This window comes from Aaosphaeria arxii (assembly GCF_010015735.1).
Source record: "Aaosphaeria arxii CBS 175.79 unplaced genomic scaffold BU24scaffold_2, whole genome shotgun sequence".
Classification (NCBI taxonomy): Eukaryota; Fungi; Ascomycota; class Dothideomycetes; order Pleosporales; genus Aaosphaeria; species Aaosphaeria arxii.
The window spans coordinates 1,727,236-1,752,736 of NW_022983475.1; the positions used below are offsets into that span (position 1 = coordinate 1,727,236).

General features: G+C 51.1%; 8 protein-coding genes across 8 annotated transcripts; 3 read left to right on the top strand and 5 right to left on the bottom strand.

The window, feature by feature from the left end:
• Positions 1-25: 25 nt before the first annotated feature.
• On the bottom strand, positions 26-5,212 carry BU24DRAFT_340370 (chromo domain-containing protein 1; the record flags this gene model as incomplete). Its single annotated transcript, XM_033523226.1, has 8 exons — positions 26-167; positions 230-3,701; positions 3,777-4,050; positions 4,110-4,153; positions 4,205-4,531; positions 4,586-4,658; positions 4,709-4,735; positions 4,784-5,212. 8 exons carry the CDS (start codon positions 5,210-5,212, stop codon positions 26-28), a joined length of 4,788 nt encoding a protein of 1,595 aa, XP_033387464.1.
• Positions 5,213-6,957: 1,745 nt separating this feature from the next.
• BU24DRAFT_113915 (hemin import ATP-binding protein hmuV) lies at positions 6,958-8,549 on the top strand. Its single transcript, XM_033520820.1, has 3 exons — positions 6,958-7,205; positions 7,257-7,374; positions 7,424-8,549. The coding sequence occupies exons 1-3, from the start codon at positions 7,172-7,174 to the stop codon at positions 8,496-8,498; spliced, it is 1,227 nt and encodes a 408-aa protein (XP_033387465.1). The 5' UTR covers positions 6,958-7,171; the 3' UTR covers positions 8,499-8,549.
• A 482-nt stretch (positions 8,550-9,031) lies between these two features.
• Positions 9,032-12,320, bottom strand: BU24DRAFT_418728 (uncharacterized protein). Its single transcript, XM_033527043.1, has 6 exons — positions 11,809-12,320; positions 11,703-11,720; positions 11,540-11,616; positions 11,405-11,471; positions 9,329-11,339; positions 9,032-9,270 (listed from the first exon to the last, which is right to left on the bottom strand). Exons 1-6 carry the CDS (start codon positions 11,897-11,899, stop codon positions 9,210-9,212), a joined length of 2,325 nt encoding a protein of 774 aa, XP_033387466.1. The 5' UTR covers positions 11,900-12,320; the 3' UTR covers positions 9,032-9,209.
• A 550-nt stretch (positions 12,321-12,870) lies between these two features.
• BU24DRAFT_458831 (putative 26S proteasome complex subunit sem-1) lies at positions 12,871-13,392 on the top strand (the record flags this gene model as incomplete). The annotated part of the gene is made up of 3 exons (XM_033531673.1): positions 12,871-13,003; positions 13,190-13,295; positions 13,362-13,392. The coding sequence occupies 3 exons, from the start codon at positions 12,871-12,873 to the stop codon at positions 13,390-13,392; spliced, it is 270 nt and encodes an 89-aa protein (XP_033387467.1).
• A 316-nt stretch (positions 13,393-13,708) lies between these two features.
• On the bottom strand, positions 13,709-15,071 carry BU24DRAFT_431083 (phosphoglycerate kinase; the record flags this gene model as incomplete). The annotated part of the gene is made up of 3 exons (XM_033529847.1): positions 13,709-14,475; positions 14,527-14,947; positions 15,006-15,071. The coding sequence occupies 3 exons, from the start codon at positions 15,069-15,071 to the stop codon at positions 13,709-13,711; spliced, it is 1,254 nt and encodes a 417-aa protein (XP_033387468.1).
• A 2,524-nt stretch (positions 15,072-17,595) lies between these two features.
• BU24DRAFT_113008 (uncharacterized protein) lies at positions 17,596-19,690 on the bottom strand. The gene is made up of 4 exons (XM_033520819.1): positions 19,468-19,690; positions 19,144-19,407; positions 17,985-19,098; positions 17,596-17,937 (listed from the first exon to the last, which is right to left on the bottom strand). The coding sequence occupies exons 1-4, from the start codon at positions 19,658-19,660 to the stop codon at positions 17,760-17,762; spliced, it is 1,749 nt and encodes a 582-aa protein (XP_033387469.1). The 5' UTR covers positions 19,661-19,690; the 3' UTR covers positions 17,596-17,759.
• A 128-nt stretch (positions 19,691-19,818) lies between these two features.
• On the top strand, positions 19,819-22,707 carry BU24DRAFT_418737 (uncharacterized protein). The gene is made up of 3 exons (XM_033527044.1): positions 19,819-20,266; positions 20,321-21,368; positions 21,418-22,707. The coding sequence occupies exons 1-3, from the start codon at positions 19,860-19,862 to the stop codon at positions 22,396-22,398; spliced, it is 2,436 nt and encodes an 811-aa protein (XP_033387470.1). The 5' UTR covers positions 19,819-19,859; the 3' UTR covers positions 22,399-22,707.
• Positions 22,708-22,865: 158 nt separating this feature from the next.
• BU24DRAFT_405842 (uncharacterized protein) lies at positions 22,866-24,434 on the bottom strand (the record flags this gene model as incomplete). The annotated part of the gene is made up of 3 exons (XM_033525729.1): positions 22,866-22,873; positions 22,954-23,966; positions 24,019-24,434. The coding sequence occupies 3 exons, from the start codon at positions 24,432-24,434 to the stop codon at positions 22,866-22,868; spliced, it is 1,437 nt and encodes a 478-aa protein (XP_033387471.1).
• Between the last annotated feature and the right edge of the window lie 1,067 nt (positions 24,435-25,501).

Consider the following 25,501-nt stretch of genomic DNA (forward strand, 5'->3'; position numbering starts at 1 on the left):
ATCGGGCTTCGCCTCCGCCTTCACCTCATGAACCTTGCTTTTGTCCATTGGACTGCTGCCCGCCCTGCTTGCTACTCTTATCCGAGGCCAACATCTTGAGATACATCGCCTTGACCTGGGTTACGGTGACCTCCTTTCGGGGCCAGTAGTTTTGCACGGTGAAATTCCTATTCCCCTCGTTAGCCTGCACTTCCCCTAGGATCCATTTTCAGTTCTATCATGCACTTACCAGAGACGTTCCTCCAGGTCACTGCTGTCCTTTGTCTCGGCGCGGATGAAATTCCCAATCGCAAGTAGCTCTGTCTTGAGATTCTTGACCAGTGTCTCCTTGACGGGATAATTCTTAATCGTCGTCTTCTTGAGCCTACCGAGATTGTCACGAACTGGGCGCAGACGTCGCTCAGTAGGATCTTCCGGCTTCTTCTCTTTGTTCCTATTGGGCGTCAAGGAGTCCAGGCTCGCCCGGTGGCCGTCGCGGTGGCCGTCGCGATGACCGTCGCGATGACCGTCGCGATGACCGTCGCCATGCGGTCGGTCTTCTCTAGGACGAGACCGGTCGCCGTCTCCGCTGATCCTGCGCCGGAACTCTGGTGTAGGTGGTCGAGGGGGAAGCCCAGGGATGCGACGGTCGATACTCTTCCGCTCTTCACGATGATGATCCTTGCGGTGTCCATCAGATGGTCTGTGATGATCATTCTGGCGGTGCCGAGGCTCATGTGACCCATTGTCGTGATGCCGACTGTCGGGTCGACTTTCGGAGCGCCGTTTCTCACTCTGGCTATTCGCTCGAGGCCGCTCGGAGTCGCGTACGACTTTGCGCGCTTGCCCTCCAGGGCCAGGACTTGCCGATACACTAGACGCGACCTTGTCGGCACGGCGGGATACGCTCAAATGGTGCTTTTTGTTGTTCCGATGATGGTTTTCGATCAGGCGTCTGGCGTTGGGGTCCACGCCGCTCTTCTCCTTAAGGACTGTCAGGAGGTAGTTCGCTCGGCGAACAAGGTGGACAGCGCCCGGCGACTTCGCGTTCTTCTCGTCGGCCTTGCTGCGCTCTTCCTTCTTGTCCACACGATGTTCTTCGAGGTAGAACTTGTCGCTCATATCAAGTTCCAGATCATCGCGGATGGGGACCCAGGCTCCATAACCGTGGCGCGCAATGCCAATGCAGAGCATGCCATCTTCCCGCGCTCCCCAAGAGCAGGTATAGCTGGCAGGCTTGATCGCATCCGGCACCCTGAAGTTTCGCCAATCGCTTGCTTCGCCAATGGCTTCTTTGAGTATGCGCATCTCAATTGGGCGATCGATGATCGTCTCAGCGTTAAGCTTCTTAACATCCTTGTAATTGAAAAGGACCGCCTTCTTGTCCTTCTTTGTGAGCGCCCGCTTCTCTTCAACCTCGAGATTTCGTAAGCGTTCTCGCTCGGCCTTGACAAGCTCCTTGCTGATGTTGATGACCTCATCCAAGGTGGTTTTCAGGACTTCATCATCGCGCCCAACTAGCTTGGCATCGCGGAGCATCTCATCCTTGCGTTCTTCAAGCGATCCGTATCGTTCATACGCACGAATGAGATTGCGTATCTCCTTAGTAGTGAGTGGACGCTTAGGATCACGGTTCGGGGCCGAATCTTCTTCATCAGAACCATCGCCATCATCATCGATACGGCGAGTTGCCTCTCGTGCTCGCTTCTTGGCGGCACGTTGCTCCCGTTCGCTGGTCGGCGCACTCTTACGTTTGCGCGGTGCGCTCTCCTCCAGAAGTTTTCGCGTTTGCTCTTCCTCCTTTCTTGCCCGGATATCTTCCTTAACGGTTTCGAGCTCCTCTTTCGGAATGATATCATCCCACTCGAGGTCAATCTTGACGTCGGTGTACTCGAAATTCCTCAAGAACTCCTCGCCGCCATCTGATGTAAGGCCAGCTGCTTGCTCTGTCTTATGCTCCTCGGCATTCTCAAGCACGTCATCAATGTCCAATTCTTCAAGCTTTTTCTGGTTCCCGGACTGCTCAAACATTTTCTGACCACGACGCTTCAGAATTTGATTGATATCATCCGCCGATGTAGGCTCGCTCGTGACGCGATTCATCTTATCTGACAATTCCTTCTGTTGCCTGTCCGTGACACCACGTTGAATGGTGATGAACTCAAGCATGCGCTTGTTTCGAGCGCGTTCGAGAATCTCCTCTTCAATCGTATCTTTGGAAACAAGACGATACACGCTCACGGGCTTTTGTTGCCCGATACGATGGGCTCGAGCCATAGCCTGCAGATCAGCCTGAGGATTCCAGTCGGAATCAAAAAGAACGACTGTATCCGCGGTCATCAAATTGATACCGAGACCTCCGGCTCGTGTAGACAGAAGGAAGCAGTAATCATCGCTACCAGGTGCGTTGAAGTGGTCAATGGCAATCTTTCGGTCTGATGCAGGGACAGTACCATCCAGGCGCTGGAAGGTATAGTTCCGAAGTCGCAGGTAATCAGTAAGTATATCAAGCATGTGCACCATTTGACTGAAAATGAGGACACGGTGGCCATCAGCCTTGAGTTTTGTCAAGAGACGATCAAGCAGCATCATCTTGCCACTAGTCGTGATCAGGGCCTTGAGCTGTTCTTCTTTGCTTGCATCCGGTCGGAGAAACCTTGCTTCGGCATTTGGGAACAGTAGCGCATGATTACTCGCTTTCTTCAACTCCATGACAATGTTGAGCAAAGACTGCTTCTGCCCAGAGCCGCCTTCGTTGAGGGCTTCATAGTTTCTGGTGAGAATGTTCTTGTAGTACTCGAGCTGGATGTCGGACAATTCGACACGCAAGATCTTTTCAGACTTTGGAGGGAGGTCATTCTCAACCTTCTCTTTCGTGCGTCGAATCATATAGGGTTGAATGGCAGTACTGAGTTCCGAAAGTTTCCGGCTAGCATCTTCTGAAGCGAGGTCAACCTCTTCGTCCATGGAAATCTTGCCGGGCATTAAGAAATCCATCAGAGCAGACAGTTCCCCCAAGGTGTTTTGGATAGGGGTACCAGTGATCAAGAGTCGACTAGGGGCACTGAACTGGCAGAGCTTTTCGTAGAGCTGGGACTCGCGGTTCTTGAGGCGATGTGCTTCGTCCACTGCAAGGAATTGCCACTTCAGCTGGGAGAGAAATTGCCAATCATGCAAAACGTATTCGTAGGTCGTCAACAGCACATTGAATTTGACCTTTCGGATATTGCCGTCGACGAGGAGCTCGTAGTCACGTATCGTTTTACGTGCCTGGTTCTTCCCCGTGTAGACAACGTAGTTGATGTCGGGCGTCCAGTCATTGAAGGTTTGTGCCCATGCAGGCATTGTCGAAAGTGGTACGACACAGAGGAAAGGTCCTTCTTGCCGCCTGGCATGTCGTAACCAATTCATGAACGAAACGGTTTGAACGGTCTTTCCAAGACCCATCTCATCAGCAAGAATGACGTTCGTCCCGCGGCACCAATTGTGTGCGAGGAAGTTGACACCATGCAATTGGAAGGAACGAAGTTTGCCAAACTTGATGTAGTCTGGTTGTTCGTCCAGTTTCACGAATTTGCTGCGCGTGGCCAACACCGATTCCTTAGTGTTCGATGATGGCAATTTGGAAGACCGATCGAGATAGCGATCTATCTCGGACTGCGATAGACTGCTAATCAGAGTAGCCGACTCCCAGGTGCAGAACTCATAGGTCAATCCCTTCCCTGTAACGGTGTTAGTAATCCGAAAAGGGGCCCCGTAATGGAGTTAAGAGTCGGGTAGTGGGCAAAGGTACTAACACTTGACCAGGTATTCTGTTTCATCGTCGCCTTCACGAGTACCAATGACACGCTCTACCACGTGGAACTCCACTTGACTTTCACGCTCTGCTTCGCGTGCCAACACGTGCTGTTCGTATTCTTCAGGCTCTTGATGACGGCGTCCAATGTAGTAAAGGTCCACCAGGACTTCATTCTTGAAGTAGTTATCCAGTTTCCGCCAGCCCTTATAAGTCGAGGCAATCTCGTAAGGCTCCCAGCTCGAATGATAGTGAGCTTTATCCTGCCACTTGATCTATGAGGGATGTTAGCAACAGACTGGGAACGGGAAGGGGAAGGTGCGGGGTCACTAACCAAGAACTCGAATTCTTTCTTCTGTGCGTCAGCAGCATCGATTTCTGGATACAGATTAGTTCCACACTCATTTTTATCAAGGTTCATGATCCTACCAGCTCCGTCCAACGATCGATGGTCGAGTACTTTGTCTATCGCAGGGCCTGTGTCTTCCACCGTTGCACCGTAGTAGTTAGGAGTCATATCTTCCTCATCATCCTCCTCAAACATGTCGTCGTCGTCTTCATTGTAGTTTGCGACCGCTTTAGACCGTCTTGACGAGAATCGAACCTCGGCTTGGGAGGGAGGGAGGTCGCCATTGGCAATAGCCTGTAGGCGTCTCTTCTGTTTCTTGGAGGGCATATTCTTCTTCGCGCTGACATAATCGTCCGAATCCGAGTCAGACTCTGCAGACACGTATACTGGGGTAGGTTGTTTCGATGCTATAGACAATCTGTCAGCAGATGGCGGCATGCGGGAGGGCTGATGGGGTGCACCTTTCCGGGACGTTGTGCGCTGTCGCTTACGAGGCACATCCGAATCAGAATTGTCATCGTCGCTGCTATCGACCTGGAATGCATTAGTATCCGTGCTATGGGATCAGTATGTGACATTCTTACGATGCGGCGGGTAGGACGGGCGCGTCCCTGGGACTTTGTCAGCTGAAATCTATGAACGGGATAAGATGAACGCACGCTACGGCGGAGACCATAAAGCTCGGGGTTCTGCGCCATATATTCATCCTCTTCCGCGCTGGCTTTGCGTTTCAGCGGTCTCGATGAGTCTTGCGACGTGGAGCTACGCGCACGACTGCTTTCGGCGGGTGCGGGCGGCGGAGTCTCAGAGTCATAATCTCCATCAGGCTCTCCCTCGGCATCTTCATCCTCGGAGGAGTCTGTATCATTTGCCATCTCCACATCATCATCCTCATCTTCATCATCATCCTCTTCTCCGGGTGCGTCTTCATCTGATGAAGGGTCCACGGCGAGGGCTTCGTTGGGATCTGAATTTTCGCTTTCGCTGACGGGTGAGAACGCGTCGGCTGGTATGCTATGGAGGGCTAGAGGCGAGGAATGGCCATTCATCAACGGAAGATCCGCTTCCTGGCCCGGGGGAGAGGGCATCTCGATGGACGCGGCTGCGAAAGAAATGGTCAGCATTGTAACTTGGGAAGCGCACGGCTGGAGTGGGAGCAAAGGAGTGCGTTGGATAGAGCAAAATCAGGCGACTCAGAGGCACCGGCGATCGACCATGAACGATTCTAAATACATCATCGATGGAGATCCGATGGATTCGGTCGTTGATTGATGGCGGAGGCTGAGTTGGGGATGCGAGGAAGCTGGAGCGGCCAATGGCTGGCGGAGACACTGAAAGCGACCGAGTCGTATTGAAAGAAGGCTGTAGGAGACAGCAGACGAGGTTTTGAGGGTTTGTAGGTGTTTGCGAGATGCATCGACGTGAAATGGTGATGAGGCAGATGAGGCTTGAGCGAAGCCAGGAAAAAGGTACGTCCAGGGCGAGGTCGAGGAGGGAGTCGAGAAGAGTATACGGATGGAATTGTGGAAGAGAACTTACAGTCCATGAATCAGATACCCTCGAGACAGGGGGTTTAGGAAAAGACAGGTCAAGTTGTGGGGGGTGGTGGGAGGGAGGGATGGTGAATTAGAGGTTGTGATGTTGGGTCTTGTCACAGGCGGTTTCTCGCCCTTTCTGGGGGGAGTTCAGAGAAGGTCGGAGTGGCAGGCAGACAGGGCCTATGAGCCAAGGCTGGCCTGGATGGTCAATGTAACCGCCATCCCTTTTGTGGTTTAGTGGCATCTGTTTTCGCTTGAGGAAAATGGTGGTCGACTCTCCGACCAATCAGACATGGACGTTTCCTGATGACTTAATACGGGCAGGATGAGACGGGGAAATCCACAATAGAAGGAAGGAACGATCTGACCCTACGAAATAGCAAGGCAGGCACGGGGGCTTAATCAGGTATCATCATAACCATATCCACTCAAAGCCAGTATATTATTATTATTTGCTTGGTCTTTTGCTTCCTTTTCTCTCCCTCTTGCTGGCACAGTTATCCCCTTCCTACAACTTCTTCGAGGACGGTGATATAAAACATAGAGCGTTCGACTTTTTTTTTGCTCACCCAGTCGCAAATCCGGTAGTGCTTTGGTGGCCTCCGTCATAATCCCCGCCACACCAACATTTCTCGTCGCTCTTTCGCAAACTCAACCACCAACAAAGGCCACGATATCACTTCGCAACCATGTCTGACAAGTTGACTCGGTATGTACCGTCTATCTAACTAAACATTGATCATGTCTTCTAACCCATAACTAGTATCGCCATTGTCAACAGCGACAAGGTATGCCCCGCTACCCCTCCCGTTGCAAAATTCACACAGTGTCTAACTTGAGCGTGTGCGCCAATTCAGTGCAAGCCAAAAGTAAGCAAATATACTATTTTGTTGCACAGATCGTCTCTAACATCATTCAGAAATGTCGACAGGAATGCAAGAAGTCCTGCCCCGTCGTCCGAACCGGCAAGCTCTGCATCGAAGTTACCTCCGACTCCAAGATTGCCTTCATCTCCGAACGACTATGCATAGGATGCGGTATCTGCCCTAAGAAGTGCCCATTCGATGCCATCAACATCATCAACTTGCCCACGAACCTCGAGACCCAAGTCACCCACCGATACTCGGCCAACAGCTTCAAGTTGCATAGGTTGCCTATGCCCCGCCCCGGACAGGTTTTGGGTCTCGTCGGTACAAACGGTATTGGAAAGAGTACGGCTTTGAAGATTCTCAGTGGAAAGCTCAAACCCAACCTGGGACGATATGATAACCCCCCCGACTGGGAGGAGATTCTGAAGTACTTCCGTGGTTCCGAATTGCAAAGTAAGAAAAACAACACGCCTATCACAAGCGCTGTACTAAGTATTACTGCCTAGATTACTTTACCAAGGTCCTCGAAGACAACCTCAAGGCCGTTGTCAAGCCCCAGTATGTCGACCAGATCCCCAAGGCCGTCAGGGGCCCCAACAAGACCGTCGGTCACCTCATCGAGAGTCGATCGTCATCCGCAATGGACAACCTAGAGGAAATCGTTGATGTGCTTGGTATGTGCATTGGAATATCGCCCTATGAACCATCACGCTAACAACACACAGAACTGAAACACGTCTACGAGCGAGACATCAACCTGTTGTCTGGTGGTGAGCTTCAGCGTTTCGCCATTGGTACTGTCTGTGTCCAGATGGCCGATGTGTACATGTTCGACGAGCCCTCGTAGGTCACCCCTATTTTGATTTCTAAGTCTCCATACTTATTGCATCAGATCTTTCCTCGACGTCAAGCAGCGTCTTGCTGCTGCTCGCATGATCCGTAGTCTACTTCGCCCTGACGACTACGTCATCACCGTCGAGCACGATTTGGCCGTTTTGGATTATCTCTCCGATTTCATCTGCGTTCTCTATGGAAAGCCCGCCGTGTACGGTGTTGTCACGCTCCCTGCATCCGTACGAGAAGGTATCAACATCTTCCTCGATGGAAACATTCCTACCGAGAATTTGCGTTTCCGAGAGGAGTCCCTTCAATTCCGTATCGGAGAGGCCGGCGAAGACTACATGGCCGACAAATCCCGTCAATACGGCTATCCCAAGATGAGCAAGACCATGGGCGACTTCCACCTTAGCATTGAAACGGGATCGTTCACCGACTCTGAGATCATTGTCATGATGGGCGAGAACGGAACTGGCAAGACTACTTTCTGTAAGATGCTGGCCGGTGCACTCACGCCCGACAGCGGAAAGAAGGTGCCTAGCATGAACATCAGCATGAAGCCCCAGAAGATCACGCCCAAGTTCCAGGGTACCGTTCGCCAACTCTTCTTCAAGAAAATCAAGGCTGCTTTCTTGAGCCCACAATTCCAGACTGACGTCTACAAGCCATTGAAGATGGACGACTTCATTGACCAGGAAGTTCAAAACCTGTCTGGTGGTGAATTGCAACGTGTTGCCATTGTTCTTGCTCTCGGTATCCCTGCCGACATCTATCTTATCGACGAGCCCAGTGCTTACCTTGACTCTGAGCAGCGTATTGTCGCTGCTCGTGTCATCAAGCGTTTCATTATGCACGCAAAGAAGACTGCCTTCGTTGTCGAGCACGATTTCGTCATGGCCACCTATCTCGCCGACCGTGTTATTGTCTTCGATGGTCAACCCGCCGTCGACGCCCGCGCCAACGCCCCCGAGTCTCTTCTCACCGGATGCAACAAGTTCTTGAAGAACCTCGATGTTACCTTCCGTCGTGACCCCAACTCCTACCGCCCACGTATCAACAAGATGGGCTCCCAGCTTGACCAAGAACAGAAGCTGAGTGGTAACTACTTCTTCTTGGAGGATGATAGTTGAAAAGGCTTTTGATGAGACTGATAAGCCGCCATCCCCGCTTCGCCCAAACGGGCAGATCAACAACAACTGTGGGACTAAGCAGGGCAACAAGAAGAAGAGAGTCAGACGCCGTGTCGTGGGCTTGATCGATGAGGACAGTGAGCTGAGCGACGATGAAGAGGCCAGCGACCCTCACATCTGCGGCGATTGTCCTCCTGTGCTATATTTTCTCTCGCACCACAGTGCTTCAACGTGGAAAGTTGAGATGTGTAGATGGCACGGGTCAAGTTAGGGGATCGTCGGCCATACTTTGCGGTGTCTGCCGGACGCATAAACATTAACGTGCAATGCTTCCATAAAAGTATATCAAGGTCTAGATCAGGGCGTTTGCCATTTACTTTTTTTTTAGCACTGGCTAGACCTTTGAGAACATAGTAGTATGTAGTTGACACTTGACGTGTCTTTCAGAGTTACAATTTACATCTTCTTAGTCCTGGATTACACGTCATCTTCGTAGGACTTGATAGGCTCGTGAGGTGAATTTGTTCAAATTTTCGTTTTTCCATTCATACATGCGTAGACTTCATAATATATATACGCATATGCTTACACAACGCGTCCAAATCATAGACACTGAAAGGCTTATGCTGCAAAGGGGCCTGGCATGCTCGACGATTTCCCAGCAGAAGAGCTACACCCCAGAAGATGAGTCGTAGTTTTGCAATGGCAAAATCAGCACTCCACGCCATACCGCCTGAGCGTCCCCTTACCAGTCGTGACTTTCATGCCAATCCTAACAGCACCGATTAGCCCTGCAATTCTAATCTCACAAAGACAAGAAAAAGACATACCTTGCATCCAGATCAAAGCTCTCCCACTTCGCGACCTCCTCCAACCAACCCTTACACTCCTCCAGCAAATCTGCATGGTCCTCAGGCTTCCCCTCCGCGTCCGCCTCTCTCCACACACACGCCGCCATCTCGTACCTCGCGCACGGCGCCGTCCACGCATCCTTCAACGGGCCCTTAAACAGCGCTCTATCATGCTTGATAACCTCCCTCTGCACCAACTCCTTCGCCTCCGCCATGCGCCCCATTCCCCTCAGCGTCGCCGCCCTCAGCACCGCAAGCACACCCTTCTCATCCAAATCCTCCTTACTCCAATACGGGTTCTCCTCCCCCTCACTCCACGCGAGGTTCTCAAGCGACGCCTGCAAATGATCCTCCCGCATCCTCTTGTACCCATTCCAGAAATAAATCATCTCCTCATGCGGCGACACACCGATCGCGTCCACGAGATCGCAGTCCCATTCCTTCGCGCGGGCCTCCCACTTCGCGATCTTGCGGTTGACGAAGAGGTCGAACGGCAGCTGCTTGGCCATAAACCGCTTGCGGCCCGTGTTCGGCGCGACCTTCTTGAACATCTCCTTCGCCTTCTCCTTGTGCGTGGCCGCGAGCTTCGCGTCGCGCGTCTTGTGGCGGCGGTAGAGCTGCACGTGCGAGGCGCCCGCGATGAAGTAGTACAGGCCGTGGCTCCAGTTGTTGAGCGTGATGCACTTTAGGAACGCGCGGGATGTGCCTTCGTAGTCGTGCATGAACATGGTGTTGAGGCTGCGTTCGAACCACTGGAGGGCCTCGAGTTGCTTGAGCGGGGATTCCGAGCATTGGTCCATGAAGGCGACGGCTTTCTCGAGTTGCTTTTCGTTGGCGAGCATGCGGGATTCTTCGAGGAGCCAGAGGTGCGATTTCGGGTGTCGGGACCGCATCTCTGTGAGGAGGGCTGCGCAGCGTTCTTTCGGGAAGGAACCTTCGCCGGACTGGGGCAGGATGTCGCAGAATTGGGAAATTCCGTTGTAGTAGCCGAAGAGGACGAGGCCGGCCATCGCGCCGTGAATGTTGTGGAATTTGGTGGCTTGCCAGAGGAGTTGGATGCCGCGCTCGCGGTCGCCTTTGAAGCCGACGATCTTGAGGAGGGTGGCGAATGCTGGGGGCACGAGGGAGATGATGAGGAGGAGGATGCCGAAGCAGAAGTTGGAGCCGGAGATGATGAAGATGTCGACGGGGTGGTCGCCGTAGACGGATATATCTTCTCCGTCCCGGATGGTCTCCGAGAGCGTCAGGTTCGAGAAATCTTCGATTGGACCGGGGATATCGGTTTTGACGTAAGGGTCGGCGGGCAGGTCGGGTGCTGAGCTGGACTTGACGTGGATCTTCCTCTCCTCGTTGTCCAGTGCGAGTGACCCTCCTGTCTCTGTGGGCACGTTGAGGTGGCCCATGTATTCCATTGGCGTTTCGACGCCTTCGTGGTCCTCATCTGCATCTACGAAATCGAAATCGTCATCGTCGTCATCCTCCTTGGACTTCTGGTTAGCTTTGTTAGCTTCGTTATCCGGGACACTCTCGTTCAAGCTCATGTTTGAAGCTGTCGCGGGTATGGTCTCCGGGGTAGATGTTCTCGACTCAACGAGTGTGCTTCCGCCTTTCGTTGAAGTGATCGAAGCAGGTTTCGAAGCAGTCGTTTTAACTCCTTTTGTGGACATCCTCGAGGCAGGTCTGGATGGGCTATCTGACCCACTCGAAGCAAGACTGCTTGTGCTTCTCTCATTCAAATATTTCTTCTCAGCTTCCATCACACTCTCCAATGTCAAGTATGCCTTTCGGAGCTTGTAGAAGCTCTTGATAGCCTCCGTCAGACTCTCGTTGAGCACCCCCACTATTGCACTCATGAGCTGTGCTTCGGCGAGACAGACGGCATATTCGGTTCCGGGGGGATAAATCGGTGATTGATACGAAGAAGTGTTGCGGTGTGCTCGTCGCTGTTGCTCGTATGCTGAGTTCTCGGCGTCGGAGAGCGTTTGTGAAGCTATATTGGAATCAATCCCATAGTTTTTTCTAAGATACCTCGAGAGGCATTTTGGAACTGCAGACCTTCGCGCATAATTTCCTGTTCAAAGCCCAATGTGGCTCGCATGAATGTCACGACTCCTTTCCCTAGCTATACTTGCGTGAGCCCTTAGTTGCTTACTGTCGTCGATCCGCATCCACACAATGGGGAGAGCATACCTGGTGGAAAGGCGAACTCCCTTTATTGAGATGCTCTTCAGCGGCATTGACATCGTCGTTCATAATATGAGTAACCGCTGTGGTCGCGTGACATCAGTCTCAATTCGGACAATTGTTCCTATATGTGGTCGCGGAGAGAGGTTTTGGGATTTAGTATCCGTACCTGCCATTGCATCCTCGACTATTTCGGAGTCAGCTTTCAATTTCAAGCAGAGGAATGAATTAGGTAGATTAGAATATGCGCATATATACGCAAGGGAAGTAATTACTCTGATTCAATTCATCCAAGGCGTTCAAACTCCTCGTGTGTCCATGTTTAAACTTCCCGCCGCCACCAAGCCATCCTCCCACTTTCAACATCTTGCTTCCCCGACACCGTCGCGCTCACTGCAAAGAGGGAGAGAGACAAAGTCAAAGCGTCAGATGGTCAGTCTGGAAACGAACGAACAAGCCAAACCGCTTCAAAATTTATCCAGTGTCCAAGCGGATGAAGAAGGAAAGATCGAAGAAAGAGGACTTGACGAGAAATGCCTCAAGCACTCGACAAGCTAAAATAAAAGCGGACCAAAAATTGTACACGACGGTACCTGGCGGAAGATTGCAAAATCCGTTTTGAAGGTTACGAAGCTCCGGAGATACGTCAGGAAAAGTCACAAGCGAGAGTCTTCCTCTTGGAGGGAAAATAGTCACTGTTGTTTGTCGGAGGGTCGGTCGACTGTTGACTGCTCGTGGGGGAGTTTCGTGAATGCTCGCGGGGGTACGTCATTTAAGTTTACCGGTGCTCGTCCGCCGCGCCACAATTACTGACGAAGGGACTCGTAGATGATCCTGTATCTCCGTGTGCTACAAGTACGAGCTAGAGATTACTTTGTGCCTATCTCTTGGATGCTTATTATTTACGGGGGCTTTTCAGCTATTACCTATCGTCTTACTGTGCACTCCGTATATGATTCCGTAACAGCTACGTACTGGAATAATGGGCTGGCTTCAGGCGGTCTATTGGTCTTGCCGAAATTCCATATCTTAATCGTAAAGCCAATAAACATGCCATGAAAAATTAAACCCATTTACACGGTTATTCGTGCAATAATAGAGTTCCCTATCTGAATCGAGACCACAGGAAAGGTACAATCACGTGACGCATTTGAACAGCGGCGGGCGGTATCAGGGCCTCCGACTTCCGACATTGATAGAAGCCACCAGCTACACTATTGTCCCTCCATCATCACCAAACAACATCAACCTCCCCAACGACTCACGAGATCCCCACACGAGCCCAACTCGTAAACGAATCCCGTCACTCCCACCGTACCAGACACATCAACCCCATCATGTCCGCACAACAAGGCAGCGCCGCAACCACCAAGGCCGCCGACACCAAGAACGGCGAGCAGACGCCCAAGGACCAGAAGCCCGCAACCCAGCTCGAAGAGGATGACGAGTTCGAGGATTTCCCCATAGAAGGTAAGGGCCTACCGCGAGTATCCATCGTCGCTCTCCACCGGACATCGTACAGTGGTTTAGCTGTTTAGCTGGGATTTGAGTTTGGGTTCCCAAACGGCTGCATACTTTACGTTGTGGGGGGAAGCGGAGACATTAGAGAGATGGTGTGGATTATATGTTCGTATGGCTAATGCAGTGAAAATACAGATTGGACCGAGGACGATGCGCAATTACCCGCCGGAGGAAACAACCACTTGTGGGAGGAGAGTTGGGACGACGATGACACGAGCGATGACTTCTCGGTGCAGTTGAGGTACGTCGGATCCGCGTCCCCACGGTTTGGATGCAATAAGGGACGGAAAGCTAATATGGTGTTTAGGGAAGAGCTGAAGAAGCTTGGACAGAAATGAGGGGGGGATGATTGATGGCATGAAGATTATAGAATGGGCGTCTCGTACTCGGATGAACATGTGAACATGTGCGCTGAGTGGGACGTTGAGGAGCGGGGTGTGATACCCTGCGCTCGCGAACTATCGAGGACGGCTTCCATCAAGTATAAAGCGTTGCATTCATCACGGCATGGATGGCGAGAAGATGGGAATTCATATACCAATCAGACTGCATTGGTCCTGAATAGAGCTAATAACAAACATACATTATAACCTCGGCGAGGATCCTTTTTCACATCATTTTTGAGCCATTCCAATCAATAGACGCTTGACATATCTACTTACTTGACAGAGCAGACACGCCGGGAAGGTCCTTGCCCTCGAGCAACTCCAGCGATGCACCACCGCCGGTGGAGACGTGGCTGAGCTTGTCCTCAACGCCGTACTTGGCGGCGACGGTTGCAGTGTCACCACCACCGATGATGACGATCTTGCCGGACTGTGCAGCAGCTACGGCGTTATCGAGGGTGGCCTTTGTACCCTTGGCGAAGTTGTCAAACTCGAAGACACCGGCAGGTCCGTTCCAGAGGATGGTCTGGGCCTCATCGATGGCATCCTTGTAGAGCTTGATCGACTTCTCACCACAGTCAAGACCCATCCAGCCATCTGGGATGCCGTCCTTGTCCTCGGCGTAACCGACCTGAGCGTTCTTGTCGAACTTGTCTGCGGTGATGTAGTCAACGGGCAACACAATCTTGACGTTGTTCTTCTTTGCCTTCTCAACGAGGTCCTTGACGGTCTTGCTGCCGGCCTCGTCGAACAAGCTGTCGCCGATTGGCACGTTCTCGAGAGTCTTCTTGAATGTGAAAGCCATGCCACCGCAGATGATCAAGCTGTTGACCTTGCCGAGCAAGTTGTCGATGAGCTGGATCTTGTCGGAGACTTTGGCACCACCGAGGATGGCGAGGAAAGGTCGCTTGGGGTTCTCGAGGGCTTTGGCAAAGTACTCAAGCTCCTTCTTGACGAGGAAGCCGGAGGCCTTCTGGGGGAGGTCTACACCGACCATGGAGCTGTGAGCACGGTGGGCGGTACCGAAAGCATCATCTACGTAACGTTAGTCATGTGTTCATACCAACCAGAACCAGGTAATCTCACTGATGTAGATGTCTCCAAGAGCAGTGAGTCCCTTCCTGAACTCATCAACCTTAGCCTTGTCGGCCTTGACCTTCTTGCCCTCAGCATCCTTTGAGCTGCCCTCCTCCTCGGCGTGGAATCGCAAGTTCTCCAAGAGGATGACCTGGCCACCGCTGGCTCCATTGACAGTGTCCTCGACCTGCTTGCCCACGGAGTCCTCGGTAAAGATGACCTTCTTGCCAAGCAGCTTCTCGAGCTCGGCAACAACCGGCTTGAGACTGTACTTCGGGTTCACCTTTCCGTCCGGTCGTCCGAGGTGGGACATGAGGATGACGGATTTGGCGCCATGCTCAATGGCATATTTGATGGTGGGCAGCGCGCCGACGATGCGCTGGTTGTTGGTGATGTTCTTGTCAGCATCGAGGGGGACATTGAAGTCGACCTAAGCAGATGCGTGGTTAGTATAAGATAACCCGTACAAAGAACCGCGATGGACTTACTCGGACGAGCACACGCTTGTCCTTGAGATCGACGTCGGTGATGGAAAGCTTGTTGGAGAGAGACATGTTTGTGTTTATGAGGAATGAACTGACTAGAGCTCAATGTCAGCCGGGGAATAAGATGGTGTTGCTATCGGACAAGTGCAAGCATACAGTATGAGAATGTATAGGAAGCACAGATATTTAATACAATTGATAGGGTATCAGGAGACTTACGGGAGGAAAACGAGGATGTTGTTGAGCTTTGGACGTGAGAGCTGTTGGGGGGAAAAGTGCTCGTAGTCTTATAATGGTGGTGGGGCAGAAACGGAAGGCGGGGCGGAGCGCGATCGCTGAGAACTGTGATGTCAACTTCAACGTATGATATGATATTTATTGATAGGGAGTAAGATTACTTTTTTTAATCGCAACAAATACACAGTCGTAACCCTGCGCTTATCAATTGATTCCTTGAAAAAGCAAATAAGACATGCCCATCAACATCAATCGACAACTTGCACATGTGTGATAAGCTGAACACATGTTTCTTCTTTTTTCTTTCCGCCCGGGTTTGTTTCGTCACTCTGTCCCGCGGCCGAGGATACTCCCTCGCCCTAAATTCTGCAGTCTTCCCATCCATCACCTGAGAGAGAATAGATAAAGAGAGGGTAGATCACGCCTTGAACAGGTAACAAAGATGTTATTTGACACTAATGAAAGACTGGTAAAATTGTCTCCAGACAAATTGTCACCCGAAACGCCAGAGCAATGCTTATACACAATTCCTTTAACGGCCTACCGTGAATGCAGAGCGCTCCGTGCAAGTAACTGCAAAGATATCCCGAGGATGCAATACCGTAACCTAACCAACTACAACCCATAATCGCAGAATAAGGAACTATTGAAGGGGACGAGAGGATTTAGGCATCGTCGGCTGAGTTGGTAAGGGAGAGGTATGCGGTCCACGCGATACCGACGGTCGAGACGAACGGCTAAGTGAAGTGTTAATACAATATAGGAGAGCTCATCGGGAGAATGATCTTACAATCTGCAACTGGATTGGTATGAATCGGAAGTTGATGATCTGAACCGTAGGCCAGACCATGAAGTTTGCCTTGAGAGCAGGAATATACACATCCTGGAACTTCCTCGTTACGGCACGCTTTCCGCCTCCCTCGGCGATGGTCATAAAGGTGAAAAAACAGGCAAGACCTGTTGCTGACTTAGTGATACGTTCCTTGTCCTTTAGAAATATTCAAACTTACCAACAGGCGCAAAGAGGAATTGATCAAATGCCACTCGCTTCAACGCAGGGACAATCGCCGAAGTCTTCGTGATCGGGAAGGTGCTGGACAAGAACGCAAACCACTTGTGCTGTACGGGAGTCATCAAGAAAGGATACGCCATGAACCGGGTCATTCGCTCGAAATCAAAGGGCGGCGGAAGTCGCTTCGAATCAGGGATGAGTTCGTCTGCCCATGGTCCCCGCTTGTCGAGCTCGTGGATCTCGATGGCGAGGAAATCGTCCTTTCCAGGTCCACCGGACTTGCGGACTGCGCGCTGACGGATCGATGTCAAAGTTTGTGCAACTGTATCTGCTACACCACCCAATATCTATACAAACAAATATCAGCTCCCATCCATGGATATATAACATATAACGTATCGCATTGCTTGGAGGAAGGCGGGCTCGATGGGAATATGCGCTCGGGGCTCTCGGAGATGTCCAGACGGGTCGCCTGGCGGAAGGAGTGGGATACGTACGGCGTTGGTGATCATAGTAGTCAGAACTGAAGAAGGACAGTTAGCAATACCCTCGTGACAGTTCCCGCCTTTGCGAAGCCTTACCTGGTCGTTTAGCATAGTAGCTATCGAACTTGCGGATCAGAATGGAGACAGCGGCCATCTCGAGAAAGAACACGCAAGCGTGGAGAAGAGGCTACACAGCGGGCGCAAAGGTTAGAACGGGTTCGGTGAGGGAAGTCATGTGCGGCGGGTGTTCCCTCACAATCTTGCCATAGATCCAGCGGCTGTTGAGCTGATAGAGAAGGCGGTGCCTGGTGTTTTCAATCATTTTGTTATCAATGACGTTAACTCGTCGTCAAAGGCCCGTGTGTCGATTCTGTCACAACCGTTTAGGGACGGGCGGTCGCAAAGTCGTAGGGTCTCGGTGCGCAGGTGGCGTCGTCGTCGTCCGTCGTGCAAAGGTCCTTTCGACTGGCGACGAGTCGTGATATAGGTGAAGCGATACGGTGCTTTGGAGTTTGGTAGGTGATGGGGTTTAATCCCGTGCGACTGGCGCCGCTGTCGCTTTTGACAAGAGGCGGAGCCGCGGACATTTTGGGGAATCTGCCGACGGTAGCCAATCAAGACAAAGAATGTCCCCCCCACTGCTCGTGTTTCCGGACCCTTTATGAAGGAGGACATCGTGTCTCGAAATGTATCTGACGATCTCTCCTTTATATTCAAATGTAGACCATAAGGAAGCATATGCATCACATTTTCTCCTAAGATTTGAAGTACCTCATGACCATTCCATCGCAAAAGTTCAAGGCTAGGATACATGTACAATCGGGGATATGGGACAATATCATGTCGTGTTATGAATGGGGAATTATCTCACGACAGATCGTTTCGTCTGAAACTGATCTCGCGTACGCTAGCAAAATGAAACCTCCGAGACTGATATAAAAAGATCCGAGATCGCTTTCCATTTTTCCATACAATGCGTTTACTCGATCTTAGTGGGCTCGTTCTCTATCATCACACTTATGCTTAGTTGCTTGCCGCCTCGTCCAGTGTCTCGGTGGCAACTATACTGGGCAGATCACGAATATCGGCAGTTTCTTGTGTTGCTAGATCGATAATCCTCACAGACTCGACTCCAAAAACCCCGGAACAAAGCGCGAGGAACTTCAAATCTACCGTGTAGCATGCGCCGGGGGCAAGGTGACTAAGATTCGTCAGTCTACGCGCAAGCAAAACCAGTTGCGTACATACCCTATCCGCACATCGGTGGTCAAGCAGAGGAGGTCTGCCGATTCGGATCGTGCACTCTTCTGCCTCGCATAGATGATATTCTCGTCTACGACAGCAGAGGCAAGAAGCTCTTTGCTGTCTCTTCGGTAACTTGCGATTGACGAGGTCGAGGGGTTGGATTTGTGTTTGTCGAAATCCCTCTTCCGCTTGGGCAAGACAAGAACAGCCAGCTTGCGTACCTTATCGGATCGATTCACGATGAAAATATTCCAATGGAAAAACTCCGCGACGCGAACTTGTGGCGGTCCTGTTACTGTTACAGTGACGTTGATGGGCTGCTTCTGTGCGTCTTTTGCAGGCGGCGCATCTTCCTCTTGCGGCGCAAACGAGTCAGGCCCCAAGTGTTTCTGTGGTGCTTGAGCAATCGGATTGCTGGCTCTGTGAGCAGCTTTCATGAAGTTCTGATTCTGTTCGCCAGCGAAGTCTACTGGGGTCCTCCACTCAATTGACAGCACCGGAACTGTAGTGTCGGACACTAATGCATTGGCCTTGATCGTGAGTGACAATATATGCCCTTCTGGACCATATAGTAGGCCGCCTTCTCCGTTAAGCTCGGGTTCTAGCTCGTATAGATAAGTAATTTGATCGCCAGGTTGGTGAACCAGCTGTTGGCCCTGGTGATTAGCAATAGCCGTGGTTCTTCCTCCCTTCAATGATAATTCGATGCTTTCAATTTGCACTTTACATCCAGTAACATGTGCAATCTCGAGATCCAGGCTGGCGATGAGAGACGCATCACTGAGGGAAGTATGCTTCTTGGAGTATCGGATGCGCCATATAAGTGCAGGAACTGTTCGGAACAACCGCCGTTGGCCCGTCTTGATTGGGCGAATAAGCTCTCTGACTACGGGTGCACTAGGTGCAATCTTGTTAATTCTGAGTGCCGACAATCGTGGATGGGCACCGGCCAAAGCAGGATCACTTTCGAAGGCCTGAAGCAAGTTCAGTGCAGTAGGAACCTTGCTTGGAAGGTACTCATCATTTGAACCAGGTCGCTCAGTCCTTGGAGGTGGCTTCAAGTTTGCTGTTGGCTGGAAATATATTGCTGGTTTGTAAAATCGCCCATGAGGTCGGCCTACAGTCGTCAGCTAAAAGGTAGATAAGGTCAGGAAAGGCTTACTTATGAACACTTCCAATCGCCATATGACATAGACATATTGACTGTTGACCTCGGGACGGAGGATTAGAGGTTCCTTGGAGTCCTTGATAGTCTCGGAGTATATCAGTTCCTTCGGTGGCGGTGGTTTTGCTTCCGGTTCAGGGGGTGGTGCAGTACTGAAAGCAAAGACATCCAAAGTAATAGCTAGTCGGCTGAGATATGCTCTCAATGTATCATTATCTATTGAAGGCGTCCGGAAGACAACATATACCGGCACACGCTCATCTACACATCTATGAATGAGTAAGAGATCTGAAAGAACGCTATACAGATCAATCTGCTTACCAAAAATGATAAATTGCCGCTCAGTTACAAAAGGTGCAATGGAACTATGATCATCTGCAGTGTTGCCGTCCCATGCGTCCAGTTTCTGTTGGACGTCAAATGAGGTATCTGCCGGCACAACAGCTTCAAGTATTGAGCTTTCCACAAATTCTGCGCTCCTTCGAGGCTGCGCTTCAACCTGTTCCGCGGCCATCACATACTCTGCATTACAGTGAGAAGGTACCTGACGCCTGGGTAACTCCAAGGCAGGTGGCACGTGCGCACTCAGGGGACGCGTCGGCGTCGGAAAAACGAATCGGCGTCGCAAGTGGAAAGTTCTCCTGCGACGCGAAAGCTACCTCTTGGTTCACTAACACACAACTCCACGCAAAGCGCAAGCAGAAACAAGCGCGATGAATGGTTTTCCACACCCTCCGCGGCCAGTCGCATGGCAGGAGGCCAAGACTCCTGATGGTAGGGTTTATTACTTCAAGCCTGGGACTCAGGAGACCACCTGGGCGAAACCAGAGGAGCTCAAGACAGACAACGAAGTGAGTATTGAACCACTGCCAAAATCACTCCCAAACCCACTGCCAAATCCATTGCCAAATCCCCTGCCCCACTGCCATTACAATTATCATCTAACAATCGATAACCAGCGTGCTCTCGATGGCACGCCCTGGAAAGAATATACCGCGGAGGATGGCAGGAATTATTGGCACAACACGGAGAGCTCTGAAACAACATGGACTATGCCGCAAGTTGTTACCGACAAGCTCAAAGCAATCCGTGATGCTCCACCTCAGCGCCCAGCTGCTATGTAAGTATTCAAACTTTCGTTCTTCATAGACTCTAACAGCTAATCCGCTTTCAGTCCAAATGCTTCAGGATGGGCAGCCGGGCCAACCTCTCTACAATCGTACAACCAAAGGTCTCACGATCGCGACGATCACCCACCAGAACGACGCGATCGCGAGCGAGAGGCAAACTATGGAGGCGAGCGACCAGCGGTCTCTTTCGGCTCCTCAACGGAAATAATGTTCTCCAACCCCCAAGATGCGGAAGAAGCTTTCAAGAATCTGCTAAAGAAGCTCAAGGTTCAATCCGATTGGTCTTGGCCCCAAACTGTTCGTGTTGGAATAAAGGATCCCAACTGGCGCGCCATACCCGACCCCAGGGAGCGCGAGACGGCCTTCAAGAAATATTGCGAAGACCTTCGCGCCCAGGACAAGGCAAAGGAGCAGGAACGTCAGGTGAAGTTGCGGTCTGATTTTACTGCCATGTTGCGATCCCACCCAGACATCAAGTATTACACCAGGTGGAAGACAGCCCTACCTATGATCGAGAACGAGGCTATTTTCCGGTCTGCCAAGGACGACAGCGAAAGGAGAGGACTATTTGAGGAATATATACTCACGCTGAAGCGAGCGCACGCCGAGAACGAAGTGGAGGAGAAAAAGTCTGCCTTGGACAACCTAGCAAACCTTCTTCAGGGCTTGGACATCGAACCGTTTACCCGCTGGAATGTGGCTGAGGAGAAATTGCACAGCAACAACGAATTCACCAGCGAGAAGTACAAAACCCTGAGCAAAGTGGATGTTCTAAATACCTTCGAAAATCACATTAGGGAGTTGCAACGAGAGCTTAACGATCGCGTACAAGCAGAAAGGCGCGCCAAACACCGACTCGAGCGAAAGAACCGCGATGCTTTCGTTAAGCTGTTGCACGAGCTTCAAGATAACGGCAGGCTGAAAGCTGGTACAAAGTGGAAGGAGATTCACGAGCTCATTCATGACGACCCGCGGTATGTTGCAATGCTGGGTCAGAGTGGATCAACTCCTCTCGACCTGTTCTGGGATACACTCGAGGAGGAGGATGGAAAGTTCCGTACGCTGCGACGATACGCTCTTGAAGTTCTGGAGGTGAGTTTCGACCTGAGACAGACTTTTAGGATTTCACTAACATTCTCAGAATCAACGTTTCGAAGTTACCACCAATACTCCCTTCGCAGACTTCCTCAGTGTCATGCGAAATGACTCGCGCACTGCTAACCTTGACGAACAGTCACTGAAGAACATTTTCACCTATGTCATCAGCAAGGTCAAGAAACGAGAGGACGACGAACGCCGCGATACCGAGCACCACGAGCGTCGCGCGCTGGACGACTTCCGTTCCCTCCTCAAACATCTCGAGCCTCCCGTATCAGTTGCGGACACCTGGGAGGCGGTGCGTCCACGTGTTGAGAAATCTGAGGAGTTCCGTGCTGTTAAGTCTGAACAATCTCGTCAGTCAGCCTTCGACAAGTACATCCGCCGATTGGAAGAAAAGAAACGAGACAGGGAGAGAGATCGTGAGCGCGACCGGGACCGAGAGCGGGACCGAGAGCGGGATCGCAGCAGGCGCGACCCACGTGATCGTGAGAGGGACCGTCGTGACCGAGATCGTGAGTACCGTAACGGCCATTCAGACTCTCACCGTCGTCATCGTACGCGAACGCGCTCACCTGAATATGACTCGTATGCAGCCGAGAGAAGACAAGCTCAGCAAGATCGCGAGGCACGTTACAGGAACAACGATAGCACTGGCCTCTCACCACCCCACCGCCGTCATAGGGACGACGATCGCTACGAACCCTCTCGCCAGGGTAGTGGTGATCATTATGGCCGTGAACGTCGTGAGCGCGAAGCCGAGCGTGAGCGAACATATGTCAGTAGGGCTGATCCCCGCGAACGAAGCGTCAGTGAGCTAGACTATGGAGACAGCCGTCCAGCCTCGACTAGGCGTCGGCGTGACAGTGATGATAGCGCAAGCCGGCGTGACGTAAAACGAACAAAGTTGTCTCCGCGTCGTGATCCCAGGTCCAAAACACCGGTGCAGCAGCAAGCTGTCGACCCAAAAGATGATCCTGGTCTACGTTCTGGTAGCGAAGAGGGCGAGATTGAGGAGGATTAAGTTGGTCTTCACAACAGTACGACACCCTAAACGCTTTGAACAGGTCTTTTGCAGTTCATGGATTTGTCTAGCATTGACTCTACCTCCCCTTGCAAAAGCCAAACCCCAATCCAGGCGCCGGCCCTCGATCCAGATGGAGATTAGGCCGTGAGTAAGTGCATGATACTAAAAATAATTGCTTTTAACTTCACATGGCTCTGTGACTTGACTCACGAAGTGTTCTCAAGTTTTGTATAGTTTGCATAGTATGATAGGGTATAGCCCTTGTTAGTTTACCCTTGGAGAAAATGTTATTTAGTCGATTTCCTGATACACATTACAATCACGAGTGATGCACAGCATGATGTGATAACCGGATAATAAACTAGCTAACCATCCCTTAACGAATGAACATGATAAGATTGGCAACATCTTAGCACTTTTTTACCTGAGGCCCCCCCCCCATGTTGTTTCCGTCCGCCTTGCAACTAACCTGCTGCAATAACTCGATACTTCTCTTCGTGTCCTCATGTTCAAAGCCCAAGTACTCCAATCGACCAACAATAGCCTTCTTACAGAACTTCCTTGCATTGTCAATGTCACCAGTCTCCCAGTATACCTGAGCTAGGGAGTGTGCAGCTGCATACTTCTCCCCCATGCCCGCATCCCTCATCTTGTATATGGCTACCAGAAGCGCAATAGCATCCGATGTCTGGCGAGGGACACAGAGCAAGTAGGCACGAGACATATCGAGCAGGACTTGCGGACGTCTGGGCAGTCTCTGCAGAATCGGCGGGAGAGGCCACTTAACGTTCAAATTTATGATGGAAGAGTGGAGGGACTGCAGCAAAGGGAGGGCTTGCTGTCCCCGGCCAAGATCGAGGAGGTCGCGAGCGGTCGAATAGGTTGCGAGTAGATCTGGTGTTCGCTGGCCGAGGGCGTCCGTGTCGATGTACGTATTGCGTTCGTGGGCGGCGACTCGCTCGGCGGAAAGTGTCTGCAATGCAACTGGGTCGAGTTGAGAGTAGGCTGGTAAGCCGTCGTTGGGAGAGTGGTGGTGTGTTGAATGGCATGCCACCATTACTGCATCGTCAGCCTGCGGTTCGAAAGGCGAGAGTCCCATCATTGAATTAGCCAGTCCCAGAACATCGGGATCATCGTCTTGACTGATTAACGTCGAGAGAGACAGAGCTGCTTTACTCGATGCCCCGGCTCTAGGTGTGATTGTGTCAGTCGAGGGCGTCATCATTCCTGAAGATGACCAATCCGACTCTGATGCTGTGCGCTCCAGTGTCTTGTATCGCGCACTGCCTCGTGTGGTTCTTCGTCTAATTAGGGGTTGCTTCTTGTCAGAAGTAGAAGGCAGACGAGCATTTAAGAGTGTACTAGACAGCCCCTCAATGATACGGGCTAACTCTAAACGCTGCTGATGCAAACTGGGTGTATCTGGGGATGGTGGGCCTGTCGAGCTCACTCTTCCATCCCCTTTCAGGTATTGGCCAATGTAGCGAAGTTCATCGGCACAGTCATCGAGAGCCCTGAATCCTAGATGTTCGAAGGAAGGACCGAGAGATGGACGTAACGATTCCCTAGTATGGTCAGCTTTCAGCTTTGCATCGAAATCTTCCCTAGTGAGCATACACGGCAGAGACCATGACAGGTGCACTCAAGGCGGTGGTGCCCACAGCAATCCTCATCCTCAGATGCCTAACCTCGCCTACGAGGTTCTGGGGTAGTTGGTCGTTCAAGCTTTCTGTATCTGGTCTCAGCCCACTCAGGAGAGTGGAAATGAACTGAAGAAGGCACAAATTGGAATTCTTCAGGAGTTCCTCGAGACGCTCAACGTTCCACCAATCTCGGTCCTCGTGGTTCTTGTTTCCAAGCTGTACATTGTACGACAACAAGGTGACGGTATTCGAGAGAGATGACAGATCATGATCGAGGTCTCGTAGCGCTTCAATGGAGGGCAAGTCAACCTTTTCGAGGACTTGCTGTAGAACAAGAATGTTTTCAAAGATTTTGTCAATTTCAGCCCGAAACTCAGCGGTCAAGGCCATTGTTGACGAATTTGTGTGCTGGTAAACACCTCTTCATCTATCCTTTAAAGGGAAGTTCCAAAGGCCCTTTCGCGTGAGATGTGAATGCCCTCAACGAATTCACTTGTCATCACCGATGCTATGCTGCAGATGAGGTGTTGAGTCTCACCCCATTCAGACAGGATGCATTTGATGAAGGCAAACTGTCTCCGTCGAAAGTTTACTTAATTTAGATCTGGTGCATATTGGCAGACATATCATTCGCATCGCCTTGCCTGGTACGACGTGAGTGAGCCTTGAAGATGCCCCGTGACTACAGCGGACCATCCGGAGTTCATGAATGATAAAAGAAATCCGCTGCATAAGTGGCATGCTGATCCTCAGACTATCGCCCTACTGAGATCCATTCACCGTAAAATCCTTGGTTCTGGCTACTGGTCATGTTTTACACGTATAATCTCTGCTTCATGTACATGTTAGGATGCGACATCCTTGTATGGTTCTATGTCGCCAATCATGTACGAAGTTGACAAATTATACCATAATCGAGGGCTACGATATCAATTGATAAGTTCCCGGATGCTTGTAGGATCCGCCTTGCGGGGGCAACATTGTGTATTGGTCGATGTATTTATAGAACTTGTGCGCGACTCTGGGTGGTCTAAATTGTGGCTATGGCTACATATGCACCACTGGCTTAAGCGACTTGCGGTGAAAACTCTAGAAAATTGAGACACCACGACAGCGGATATATCCATCTTATTGTCGAAGGTTATTGTATTTCAATAACGAATCCATACTGTTGGTATAGGATTGTCCCCGACTTTTGTTGGTAGAATAGCGAGAAGAGGGAGCGCCGATGATGTTGTTCAAAGTTCGCCATACAGCTTTGACGGTTCGGTTCCAATAACACAGCCTTGCTCTTGCGATGAATAGCTCCCTATTATGTCCAAGTAAGACTCCGGTCCTTATGTATGGAAAACACAAAGTGGAACTATATGTCAAGTTGTAATACCAGTCCAGATGCTGATCGCTGGGCTATGCGAGTCAAGATGAGTAGACAATGAATTTATCAGGCGGCAGTGTTT

What these genes read in the sequence shown, in the direction of transcription:
- BU24DRAFT_113008 (XM_033520819.1), bottom strand. Translation starts at nt 19,660, where the DNA reads ATGGCCGCGGAACAGGTTGAAGCGCAGCCTCGAAGGAGCGCAGAATTT. An exon ending in GCGGCAATTTATCATTTTTG is followed by an intron (nt 19,408 to 19,467) that starts GTAAGCAGATTG and finishes ATAGATGTGTAG; the next exon opens with ATGAGCGTGTGCCGGTATAT. An exon ending in ACCACCGATGTGCGGATAGG is followed by an intron (nt 17,938 to 17,984) that starts GTATGTACGCAA and finishes GACGAATCTTAG; the next exon opens with TCACCTTGCCCCCGGCGCAT.
- BU24DRAFT_418728 (XM_033527043.1), bottom strand. Translation starts at nt 11,899, where the DNA reads ATGTTGAAAGTGGGAGGATGGCTTGGTGGCGGCGGGAAGTTTAAACAT. An exon ending in GGAGTTCGCCTTTCCACCAG is followed by an intron (nt 11,472 to 11,539) that starts GTATGCTCTCCC and finishes ACGCAAGTATAG; the next exon opens with CTAGGGAAAGGAGTCGTGAC. An exon ending in ACAGGAAATTATGCGCGAAG is followed by an intron (nt 11,340 to 11,404) that starts GTCTGCAGTTCC and finishes ATTCCAATATAG; the next exon opens with CTTCACAAACGCTCTCCGAC.
- BU24DRAFT_418737 (XM_033527044.1), top strand. Translation starts at nt 19,860, where the DNA reads ATGAATGGTTTTCCACACCCTCCGCGGCCAGTCGCATGGCAGGAGGCC. An exon ending in CCTCAGCGCCCAGCTGCTAT is followed by an intron (nt 20,267 to 20,320) that starts GTAAGTATTCAA and finishes ATCCGCTTTCAG; the next exon opens with TCCAAATGCTTCAGGATGGG. An exon ending in ACGCTCTTGAAGTTCTGGAG is followed by an intron (nt 21,369 to 21,417) that starts GTGAGTTTCGAC and finishes TAACATTCTCAG; the next exon opens with AATCAACGTTTCGAAGTTAC.
- BU24DRAFT_113915 (XM_033520820.1), top strand. Translation starts at nt 7,172, where the DNA reads ATGGACAACCTAGAGGAAATCGTTGATGTGCTTG. An exon ending in GGAAATCGTTGATGTGCTTG is followed by an intron (nt 7,206 to 7,256) that starts GTATGTGCATTG and finishes AACAACACACAG; the next exon opens with AACTGAAACACGTCTACGAG. An exon ending in TACATGTTCGACGAGCCCTC is followed by an intron (nt 7,375 to 7,423) that starts GTAGGTCACCCC and finishes TTATTGCATCAG; the next exon opens with ATCTTTCCTCGACGTCAAGC.